Below are 12,649 nucleotides of genomic sequence, written 5' to 3'. Positions count from 1 at the left end.
GGAAAATATATCAGAGAATGCTTCCCACTTCCTGCAAACATTTGTGTATTTACATGCTGCACTTTTGTCATTCATAATTTTTATTAACCCCTGTTGTAAAATGTCTCTTAGTTGTTGAGAAGGTAGACGCAAAGGTGATTTACCTCATTGGAAGTAGGCGGGTAATTTTGTCGTCGCTAGAACTTCTGCGATGGAGGTATTGGGGAGAGAAATATTCGGATCAGGATCAGAAATATTGGTATCAGTCAAATTCACAATGAAAGGCGAAAAGAATGTAACAAAATTTGATGTTCCATTGGACGGGCTGATCAATGAATGATGATTTAATAATTAATTCCTCCCCTACCTTGCCTGTCTGATCTTCTCCTCTCTATCACCGTCTTCGACATCCCATCTCCAATCAAAATACTCTACGTCCATCTTTCCTACCTCCTTTGGATTTCTTTTTCCTCCCCCATTGTTCCCAGATCTTTGATTTCCTATCCATCCATTTCCCCTTCTCCATACTTCTCCACACCCACATCTCAAAAGCTTCCTATCTACGTAGGCCTATCATCTTCCTTCTACAACCATGTTTCCGACCCATATAAAACCACGCTTCATACCAAAGTTTTCATTAGTATTTTCTTAACTTCCCTATTTAACGCCCCTGTCATCAATTACCTATTTCTTGTGAAAGCTCCATTGACTAACGAATTCCTTCTTCTTATATCCGTATTCCTTTGACCATCTTGGTACAAGGGACTTCCAAGATACGTAACTGTTCCACCTGCTCTGGTTTTTTCCCTCCTATGATGACGTTAGCTTTCCTCTTTCTCCGGAAACCTCATTGACTGGGTTTCATTTTCATTGATTCCCATCGGATAGTTAGCACACTGAGTTTTCAACGCACTCAGCGATGATTGTAATCGCATGGCTGACTGGTTAACCAAAACTTAATTAATCGAAAATCTGATTTTATGCATTTCCCAACGACTTGCTTACCTATCGCCTGCTCTTTCCTTGCCCCTTTTAACCTTCCCTCCGCATATATGTTGGAAATCGCTGGTGATGAAGAACAGCTCTATCTTACCCCGCGCCATAAATCTACCCATCGCACATCTCCACACGCATCCGAGCAGTTTTGAGGCCCTTGAATACTTCTATGGATACCTCGGATGGAATCCTTTTATCGGATGATGTTACAGATGCTAGCTGTTAAAGAAATAATAAAACAATTGACGTATCTAAAAGCTTCTTTTCACTTTAACTGGATGAAATTAATCCATTTATCGACAATTATGTTTTGTAAAAGAATCGTGCGGGAATCATGCATAGGGCTCATGTAAGAATCCACTTGGAAAGGCCACTTCACTTCAATCATTTTTCACTCAACCACTCACATGCTAGTTCACCATCGACTACGGTCAAATTCGATATTTGGATCGAGCCGATCGATCGATCTGTAACGTGTAAGCCTGCGTCCGAATAAATTCGTTTATTTCGAAAGAGTCTATTGGATAGTAGATAGCCAACACATTTTGTATTTGTTATTTGAATTAGTTTTAGTATTGTTACCACGTTTCGGCGACGGTTTTAATCGTGCAGACTCAATTCGTCCTCCAAACATTCTGTAATATAACTTGTTGTCTCTGGCGTAACTTTATGGAATTTGCATTACATATTGAAATGAAAATAAATAATTTACCTTGTAATTCCACACACTTTTGTGACTGCGTGGAATTACAGAGTAAATTGTTTCATTTCATTCTGTAAGAAGATTTTCAGTAAATAAATCAATTGCCATTCAACTCCTGTGAGTATATAAGGCTTGAAAATTTGAATTGGCTGGTCATAGGTAGTTTGATTTTGACGCATTCCGAATAGTATTGAAAAGAAGCACGATAGAAATTCATGGATGGAGACTTTTAAATAATTACAAAAAATCTTTAAGAATGATGGTTTTACTCTCAATTTTTCAAATGTATGATTTTCATGTGGTGAATTAAGAGTAAAACAAAGGAAGTTTAAAAACTTGGCGTCATCCAATAACTGAAAAAAGAATCTTTATGGCTGAGATGATTCCCCGAAATGCGTAAAAGACGGCTTGATTTAGATTCGTTAATTATATTCCTATGTCAATATATTCCTAATAAACTTGTAAAACAAGTTGCGTATTAAATGCAAGACAAAGAACTTATACTTAATGTTATTTTTTCTCTGTCCTCAAAAACCAGTGTAGTCGACCATTCCCGTTCGCTATCGCTTGCAGTTGCGAGCGATTGCTGGGTACTGTCCTCACTTCTATTTGTCTCATTTCGGGGTAATATGTTCATTGAAATTAAAAAATCAGCAAATGAGGGTTTGACGCCTAAATTATAATTTGAATATTCAATTGTCCTAAAAAAACTAAAAATACCGTGGCTTTTGGTATCACATTTCACCGAGGGAATTGAGATCGGCGGCTCCACTAATATCAATCAATCAGTTAAATTTAGCGTAAAGATCGTAAGGAAACAATAGAAAATAATAGCTCAAAACGAGCTCAAAATTTTCATTCATAATAAGTGCGAAAACATATGGTGGGAATCTTTTTCCTCCTTACTCCAACAGATCTCGTAGTTGTAACAATACGACCCAGGAAAAAATTCGGTGTTCATATCTGATTGCGGTACGGTATTCCATTAAACCTGATCAATCAGTCTTGCGGGCACGGACGGTTCGGACTAGGGATTAAGGTTTAACTTTTGCCCCACTTGCTTTTAAAAAGTCGACATCACAGTACCTGGCCTCGCAGCCGTTGAAAGCAAGAGAGCTTTGCTGCGAGCATTGACAAACAGGCGTCGTCGAGCTGAGGCTTGGAGGCCGACATAAAAGGAGCCACGGAGTGTAACTCATTACATCTCATCTCTCGCTTTCCAAGCAAAAAATCCATTTTGTTACTAGGCTCAAATCCTGATTCCAATTAATTAAACCCGTCATGTATATTTGAAATTATTTTTTTGCATTTCTGACGCCATATGTACCATTGTAATAAAACGACAAGTTAGATTTTATTGGGTAGATTTTACCTTGAACTCAGCTTTGAGGAGTGCAAAAATCACGCATTCACAGTAGAGTAGTTAGTTCCTTTCCTTATGCCACCATTCGGTTTCCTATGAAGTTCAGGTGACTAAATAGTCGCATCGCTTATATTTTAGATGAGGTTTTCATTATTTATCGTCCGGGATATAAATCTGGGACCCTTCGAATCAACTGGGTTAGCTTGCTGTGATTCTGCATAGGTTTGTTAAATCCAAATGAGCAACGCTGGCGATAATGAGGGAAACGTGAATCACGAGATTGTTTCAGCGGAAGAATTATGCTGAAGCCGAGGTCGTGGTAACTAAAGGACACCAGTGATTTTCCCGTTTTGAAACTACCGGAGGTAATGTTTCAACTATTGCTATAATGGATTAATATACTTGCTGTGTAACATGAAGTAGGTGACGGAAATATTTGCGACGGAATAAGGAAATCAAGACAAGAATAATAGGTATTTCTCAAATGGTAGAAAAGAATAATAATCCAAAAACTATGAGTTCAGTAATTCGCTCACAAAACTAAACATCAATATGTTCTGCCAAAATAATACTACAAGTTACTCTAAACACCTCGCGTAATTAGTTCTTTATCTGCATTTCGCGTGCAATGCCAGGTTCGTAATTCAAATCGTACGCCTACATAAATGCCCATGTTAGAGCTCAATTCCTTCTACTTGCATTCTGGGGGTATTGAGGAAGCAATAAAATAAATTATAATTAAGTTGTTTATCTGCATAATACACGCCCTAGTTAAATTGAAAACATTAGTTTTACTTGCATGTTAACTAAGATGACAAAATGAAAACGTTCCAGACAATGCTCTTATTTTAGAAAGAAAATTCTTTTTGGCTTTGCCCTCCAAATTAATGAAATTGAACTCGCCCGGAATATTTTATTCAGGTCTTTTAGTCGATGATGGTATTCATAAAAATATATGACAGGTAATATTAATTTAATCCATCACAACAAGATTTTCACCAAAATGACAAAATTTTATTTACCTCATCAATAGTTTTCCTTTTTGTGGGTGCATTGCAAGAAATCAGAAAACTATTATTATTTTCCCTTGAATTCAATGTCCTTGTTTTATATTTAAAGAATATTAGCTTGTTTTGATGCTGCCTTCCTAAACTGTCTTAAAGTTAAGAATATTCTACTTGTGATATTAGCCCCTTCGGACATATCGATTGCAATAAATCAATGATTCCTCCAACATATCGGGCCACGGATATCAGTGTACAATTATGGAAATGCCTAAAAAGTATACATAATCTAAATATATGTGGGTGTGCCCCATAGTGCTGGAGAGTCCTGTGCTCCTATGCTTATAATGCCTTGGGACACCTCATCAACTCAAAGACGAGTGATATTCTGTCCACCGCAACTTTCAGGGAAACCGCAGTCGGTACTGAGGAAGGAGCGGGCCGCCATACCCTGAAAACATGAAGTTCCCGAGCCTTAGTCGAAGCTTAGTACGTATGAGATGATCTCTACCTTCGCACATTAAACTGGGCTTGGGCTAGCAACTCGAATTGTCATATCCAAGATATTGGTGATTATCACTCAGGCGATACGTTATCCTGTAGTCTCTTGGTGCCTTAAAATAAATATAAAATAACCTTATTGCAAATGGTCGTTCCTTACTGCAAAAAATACCCTATTCTTTTTATTGCGTATGCCGAGAGTGTGAATCCTTAAAAGGAATCTTCAAATTGTTCAACCCAGTGTTTCAGCCAATTCAGGTGGATGAAACTAGTGACGGGCGAATAGTTGAAAAAATATTTTATCACTATTTATATTTGTATTTAAGTATTAATCGTGAAAAAAGTTTCTATTCCACAGATGGTTAAAAAATGTCATTTTAACGGCAAAATACGTAAATAAACTTCCATGGAAAGGCAGAAGTTTGTTTTTTCAGGTAGTCGTCATTAAGTTAGTAAGATTTTACGCCTGAAGACACGGTTCAACAGACGAGTATTCTAATCATGAGCTAATCGAGTCGTTTCAAAAACACTATAGTATGCATATATATATATATATATATATATATATATATATATATATATATATATATGCATACTATAGTGTTTTTTATAGTGTCCAGTGGGTAGAGCGTTGGACTGCTGACCAGAGAGTCCCGGGTTCGATTCCCGGGCAAGGCCTTCTGGGCACCTGCAGCTCCACCCAAGCTTAAGTGATTTTTCGGGTACCAGGTCTTCCTGGAAAACCATAACCGGCACAGGGAAAGGAACCCTACCTTGATGTGTGAATTTTCACACGCCGTATAGGGCTTAGTACTGGGTGATCTCTACCATCACCTGCTAAACCAACCTTCGGGTTGAGTACTGTGTTTTTATGTGGATATATATATGTATTCATATTCATAATTATATATGTATGGATAATTTATAATCATATATATATTATATATATATATGGATATGGATATACCAACCCTTAGCAATGAGTGATCGAGATTTAATCTCGGTTCTTTTATTATTCCTGAGGGGAATTATACACCGTGAACATTCCGAATCCCATTTCCTGAGGGTGCAATGACTGCCCCCTTATAAATATTTCAAGGCATATTATTGTTTTTTTAGAACCACTGCTAGGTTTTATTTGTAAATTTTTCTCATATATTAGTGACGCCCTTCACCGCCGCTTCCATCACCATCTCTCCCTTTCCTCACGTCATCTCCCATAACGTGACTTCCCCTTTAAAGTCTCTCCCCAAGCATACTTCCCCACTCACTTTGCTGTGGCGCTCTCATCTCTGCGTCACGAAAGTCACTCTTCATCGCCCTCCCATCTCCCCGCACCCTGCTTTCTTCGCACCCTCCCCCCTCCCACGTTGCGCGCTCCTCCCCACACCACGATAACATTTTTTCCCTTCTCTCACATCCCTCGCCTCGACATTTGTGCCTTCGGTCCTGCTGGATCCCCGCAGTTTGCTCGTCCCGACCCCGCGGTTCTCCGCAGCTGAAGTTGTAGGTCGAGTCGTAGGATGATTAATTACGCTTTTCGCACGAGCCCTCGTGGAATGCATGTGTGTGTATGTGTGTGTGTGTAGGCGAGAGACGAAGAGGAACGACAAAGTTGGCGGATCTGTGTGAGGAGACTTTGCTTGAGGCCGCTTCGTTTTTGTTTCTTGGAGACCATGGATTTTTTTTTTAAATAAATACTGCATTAGAGGAGTGTTATTTTCTCGGTTCTCAGATATTTTTGCATCAATTGTTCGTACCCTGAAGCTTTTATAAGCACTGCGCAGCAGTGATCATCACGCATCACACTATTTTCTGAATGCGATTAACTCTATACGCTTAGGTTCCCAAATTAATACATTTCTACAAAAATTAATTGAATTGTACGCTTTTGAAGCTGATGAAACAAATCAGACGCCTTGACGGGTCTCAATTTAAACATCAGGAATCCCCTACATTAGGCATTGTAAAAAAGTATTTTTTGGTGAATAATACTTTGGGGATAAAAAAATAAATGGAATAAATAGAAGGGGTAAACCCAATACTCCCGCTTATTTTGTGTTTCGTCTGGCTCGTACTGCGAGTGGAATTCGAGTGAGATGTTTATGTGAAGCCATGGCTAAGGCTTTGTCTTTCCCGTATGGATCACGACGGATTGGATGATAGCCTTTTGTTTCAGTGTACAGATGCGTTACAGCTGAACTCTCGGTGAGAGTCCTAGAGATAAGACCTAAAAAAACGGAACCGTTTATGTGGAAGGTGGTGCGTGGAATATGTATGCTCATCAGATCGTACGCCTGATTTATATTCAATTTTTGCCGCCCAGCTTCAGCTTGTCTGCAAAGTTCGTTCAACCGGCAAGCGTGGATAATGAGAAAGCATTAAGGAGCAGCCAAGTGTCCCTTAATGGTTGGGAACCAAGTGCACGCTTCTAAGGCTAAGGGCACATGGGCAGAGGTCCTCTCCTGATGTATCACGCTGTGTCCTTTTTTACTAGCAGTATAGAAATTTCTCCCTTCTTCCAGAATGCCTTAAAATATTCAGAGTTTTGCCTGATAATATAATCATGCGGAAGATTTAATCAAATAAGTCACTCAAAAGCACGAATTTAAATTCTTTTTACAAAGATTTGGATCATATTCAATGCCATCATATTTGCTGACAGACGTTCATAGATATTAGTAAAATTTTGAGCGCGGCTTGGGGAGACTTCTTACTCTTTCAGAGTTTTATCCGTGATAAGTTGTTCTTTAAGCATTAAATCAAGGTAATATTGGATTCTATTTGGCTCATACCTATTCATTCGTCCGCTTACTTTGCCTGTTGCGAATTAATGGTTGACCTCGACGGGATCAAGTCTCGTTTTACGTCCCACAATCAGAGCAAATAGAATTCCGTTGGGTAAAGAAAATCTCTTTGATCCCTATCCTTTTTCATTCTTGGCATCTGCCTTCCATGTAGTCCCAGGTACATACCTTTCCCCTCGACCTTCCTTGGATGCTAAGTATAGTACTCCCTCGATCACTACCTTCACCTTACAGTTTCTTTTCAATATCTTTCCCACCTCTGCATTCCACCCTATCTCCCACCCCTAATGAATTCTAGTCCAACAGAAGGCTCTGCGAGCTGTCCGAGTAACACTACTGTAGTAATTCACTCGAGCTTAGCCAGGAAAATATAAATATTCCGAGAGCCATTTAGTACTGTTAGGATCATTGTAATAGTGGTTTTCAAAAACTGGACATTTTCCTAAAACTTCTCAATGGCCTTTCGTTCTCCATGTCGTCACGTTTCAATACCATGCGGCTTAAGACTTAATTAAAGGGAAACAAATTCACATTTTTGTTTCAATATTTGGTAAAAGAATATCAAGCATTAATAAGGATACGTATTATATATTTTTATTTCCCTTGATAGTGAAATTTACCGGTGAGATTTGTGTCTTTACAAGATTTGCAGATAAATTACGTGCATGGTAAATTAAAGTAAAGACAAATATTTCAGCGACGAGCACCATCAAAAAAATGATTTACTAGAATTCCACGATTGGGTTGAACTTGAAATCATTTTAAAATTTCTCCTAAATTGGACTGGCCACGGCGATGGACAACATTTAGCTACAGATCAGCTACTCTCACGTTTTCATTGAACTTCTAACAACTGCGTCCTGGCTTGATCATTTCAGTTCAGACGAGCACGATTATACGAGGGTCATCCGGAAAGTAGTACCCGTTCGTGCCGCATGAAGTGCTGACGACGCGAGTAGCCGCTGGACGAGGTCAGATAGCTTCAGTGGCTTGTCTGCCTTCTCTGAGCCAAGTTGCGTGACGCTAGCATTGCCTGTGTTGTTTCTGTGATTGTTTACAATGTTTAAAAAAATTGAGAACGCCGCCAGTTGTGAAGTGAGGGCAGTGATTAAATTCCTCAATGCAAGAAACGTTCGCCCATGTGATATTCATCGCCAATTAAAGGAGGTGTATGGAGACAATGTAATGGACGAGTCGTCTGTTCGGCGGTGGTGTCGCAACTTCAACATGGGGAGGGGGAACACACACGACGATGAGCGTTCGGGGAGACCGTCTGTCATTACAGACCAACTGGTACGCTCAGTTGACGAATTCGTGAGGAACGATCCGCGCGTCACAATTGATGACATCTGTGAGCATTTTCCCAATGTTTCTCGAACAATTGTTCATGAAATTGTTAAGCACCATCTGCATTATGCAAAAATTTGTGCAAGATGGGTCCCTCGCGTATCTCAATGAGCTGGCGGCGAAGGACTATGCAGCAGGAATACAGAAACTTGTCACACGTTATGACAAATGCCTTAATTTGCTTGGAGATTATGTTGAGAAGTAGTTTAAAGTATCCTCTTTCAAATAAAATTTTTTATGTTTGTTAATATTTACTTTTGTGTCTTTATTTCACGAACGGGTACTACTTTCCGGATGACCCTCGTAATATTCCAGCACCTGTCCCATGATTAGAGGGATACGGCTCCTCCTTTTCTCTCAATGAAAAATGTTTGGGCTGCTCCATATTACTAGGCGTATTTGATTTGAGATCTTAATTACCTTGTGAGAAAGATTGAATACGAGATCTTAAAAAAATCAAGTCTAAATTTCATGAATAAATCCTTCTTTCTGGTTGCTATACGATTTTCATTTGCCTAAAATCCTTGAAGTTACAGTTCAAATGTCTTTAATTTTGTATGTGTCTTCAGAATCAAAAAAATCCTTCATCTATAAGAATAATTTTAGTATAAATACTGATTTTGTACCAATGATCTCCGAGTTATTTTCAAATCCACGGGGTCTGTATCACTCCAAAGATACGTCTACGTTTATAAAATAAACGCCTCGACCTTAATGATCGATTTCCTCCTTTTCGGGTTAGAAATAAATAATGAACTAAGCACCTGTTGCCACTGTCAAATCCAACTGAATTGGAAATGAAAAGAGCACCGGCTATCGCGTGGAATACTGCAAGGTTACCCTCGGGCTCCTCGTTCTTTGAGATCGAATTACGCAGTCAAGGTGCCCCACCGGTAGGTTTTATTCACACTGGAAACTGACTTTAATTTCTTTTTGATTTCCGGAGGAATCAATCACGGCAATTTATCTACTTTTCGCGTAAATGTGTAGCAACATTCAGCAGTACCTTTCGTTCTTTCGAGGCAGGGAAGGGGGCCAATAATTTTCTCGTTTAGGCATGGACCATGGCAGTTATAATAAGTATCTACATCTGTTTTTGAGGTCTGCCTCAAGTTTGGCATTTGTAGAAAGTGATTTTGTAAGATATAAGTTTTCCACTACAAGTAGTTCAGTCGAAATGTTTCGAAATATGTAATAGAGAAAATATTAAAATTGTTCAAGATCCATTGTTAACAAATGCATCGCTTCAAAACTAATTCACAAGGCAACAATTGAAAAAACTAATTACTTGGAGAAATTAGCTCGATTTTTTAAGCGAAGCACAAAAGGGGAATAATATTCATACAATTAACTTTCCTCGTCCACCTTGAAATATCTTCTTATCATAAAGCGATAAAGCAAATAAGATAATTTATTTGATTTCATTGCAAATTATTTTTGCTCGCTTCCAATTAAAGGTACTGATGATTCATAAAAAGGAAGAGTGTGCGAAGGAAAATACATCGTTATATTTAGCTGGAGAAAATCATTACGAGAAGAAATGAGGTAATTAAGACTGCAATTAGCCAAATGGGAGAAATCATATAATTAAAAAATCATTCTCATTCATTAAATTAAGAATTTGCACAGAGTACTACTCAGGAAAGATCGCTGTTTTCAATGCACTTGAATGTAGTGTCAACTTATAATTCATTAAAAATGCCAATTAAAAGAGCCGCGGGATATGCCGTGACAGTAACTTAAGCGGGTTCATCCTCAAGTTTGCATTAAAATGCATGAATTTTGAAGTGCAAAAACCCGAGCTCTCCAGTTAGTAGCCCAGCACTCTACCCACTGGACTACCACATTCGCCTGAGGAACGATCATTGATACAATTTCGCACGCTGCTAGGCTTGGTATTCGGTGAACTCTACCATCATCTATCAAGCCGACCTTCGGGTTGATAACTGTGGATTGTTCATCAATAATATTTAAGCACCGCCTTGACCGTAAGTGGATTGAATAATCTGCTGGTCTCATCGGATTTGTTTTCGGGGCAATCTGACTTCAAATCGCGGGGCACTGCTCACACCCTCCCTCTTCCTCTCCGCTCATTTGCAGATCTCCACGCTGGTGTCCCATGAGGAGCGGGGCTCGGGGGCGCTCGTCCCCTCGCCCTCCTGCCGGGCGGTGGCGCGCGTCGGGGTTGCTGTCAACCTCGCCGTCGAGCGCTTCGTCACCGTCGGCGAGAGCATCGCCGAGGGAAACCCCGAGGTCAGGGAGGAGATGTACGATGCCTGCAAGGAAGCCAGAGCTGCAGGTAAGGCCGGAGGGCGCTTAAAAGAAAATTCATTTCCCACTATCTAATATCTAGGTCACCCCCTGCGAGCCTCCGATGGTACGCTGCCAGGTGGTGGATGGATAGGAGCCATTAATCGTGAAATCAAATAAAAATTTAATGAGGAAAATATTTTTCCTCGGGGTCGTATAAATAAGTCATTAAGGTGTGGAAGTTTTCACTGTTATAGTCAATACCGTAAGTTATGTGTCGTAAGAGGTTAAATCTGCATTAAGCCGAACATAGCCTGAGGAGAGGATGTAATTTTTCTTAGCCTATGAAAAATTTTATTTATACTGTGCCTTTATGGAATCGACATGAAGTCGCTCCATAGAAAAAGGAAAAATGAAAATTAAGATCGCGTGTAAGACAAATTTTGCCAATGGTATTTGTATATTGGCTTGTTTAACCGTATTTTTAATGCCGAATTTTTCAGGCTAAGAATGAACCTTTTTTGAAACAGTTGCCTGTCCTGAGTTTGCATCTCTTATTCCATCATCGTGATATTGATATGCCGATATTTTTGGAGAGCTTTCAAATCGAATTTAATCGTATTCTTCATGAAATTTAGTCTTTGTTTTTGGCTTGGTGATTGAAACTAATTCTTGTGCTTATAAATATATTTATAATATTTTTTTATAATGGTATAGTTTCACAAGCATAGCTATCTAATCTCGAATTTAGCATAAGTACTTCCTAAACAAACGTCTTTCCTACTCTTATCAAGTACTTGCAGTTTGTCTTTTAACTCTTTTGAAGAAATTTCTTTGGTTTATCTTCTCAATATGCATTCAATGTGTGTTCATGAGTATCAAGTTACTGTTGATTGTTTCAAGTTACTGCCGTTCCTATGATGCATATTCTCCCTCATAGGCCAGGGTAAGAAGAGATTCCTAATTCTTTCAACTGCTATCGTTGCCTCCGATGAACTCATCTCGTCGAATACAGGCACGTTTAATATATTTTGATCGATGAGTTCAATGCATAAGTAGCTGGGTAATGGTTAATGTGGTTAATTTAATATGGTTATCATTATAGTTTAAATCAGGTGTATCGTTTGCGGGCTCTGAAGCAATTCTGAACATGGCTTTCTGTCGGTTAATTCCTTATTACAGGAGTATTCAAGTAACGAAAAGTGGTTAATTTTCGATTTAGGAATTAACTATGTGAACAACTAGACTGTTATAAAAATTAACTACACGAATAGCAGAATGAGCTAGGATATGCCTCGGAAAATCTCTATCAAACGATATTTTACACTAAGTTATACAAGAAATACTAAAATTTATGAAATGTAGCGAATATTCCTGTAGAAAATACTAAACATTCGCAGTAATACGACGGCAGTAATATTTTTCACATTGCATTATTATCTCGACAGAATGGATAGGTTATATAAAATCTAACAATGGAGGATAAAATGGGTCCATGTAGTATTAAGGATATCAAGGGCTCAATGGCACAATATAGTATAACACTGGTTAAGTGATTTAATAAAGTACCATTGGAATAAAAAATCATCTATAATTATTATAGCCAGCCAATATAATTTGAAAAGCATCGAGTGAAACTTATTCTATTTGAGTCACACTCATTGTTTGAACATTTTCTGACATTATTGTATTATCCTAA

At 38.7% G+C, this 12,649-nt stretch overlaps 1 protein-coding gene across 1 annotated transcript in view; it reads left to right on the top strand.

The window, feature by feature from the left end:
* Nucleotides 1-12,649, top strand: part of alpha-Catr (alpha-catenin related) — a 160,292-nt gene that overhangs the window by 46,418 nt on the left and 101,225 nt on the right. Inside the window, exon 2 of the mRNA XM_071588451.1 lies at nt 10,801-10,999. Within this exon, the coding sequence (XP_071444552.1) occupies nt 10,801-10,999 (199 nt within the window). The remainder of the gene's footprint in view (nt 1-10,800; nt 11,000-12,649) is intronic.

This window comes from Hetaerina americana, unplaced genomic scaffold (genome assembly GCF_022747635.1).
Source record: "Hetaerina americana unplaced genomic scaffold, ioHetAmer1.1.p SCAF_3, whole genome shotgun sequence".
Lineage (NCBI taxonomy): Eukaryota > Metazoa > Arthropoda > Insecta > Odonata > Calopterygidae > Hetaerina > Hetaerina americana.
The sequence above is the reverse complement of the archived record's forward strand: the minus strand, read 5'-3'. Positions and strand labels throughout refer to the sequence as shown.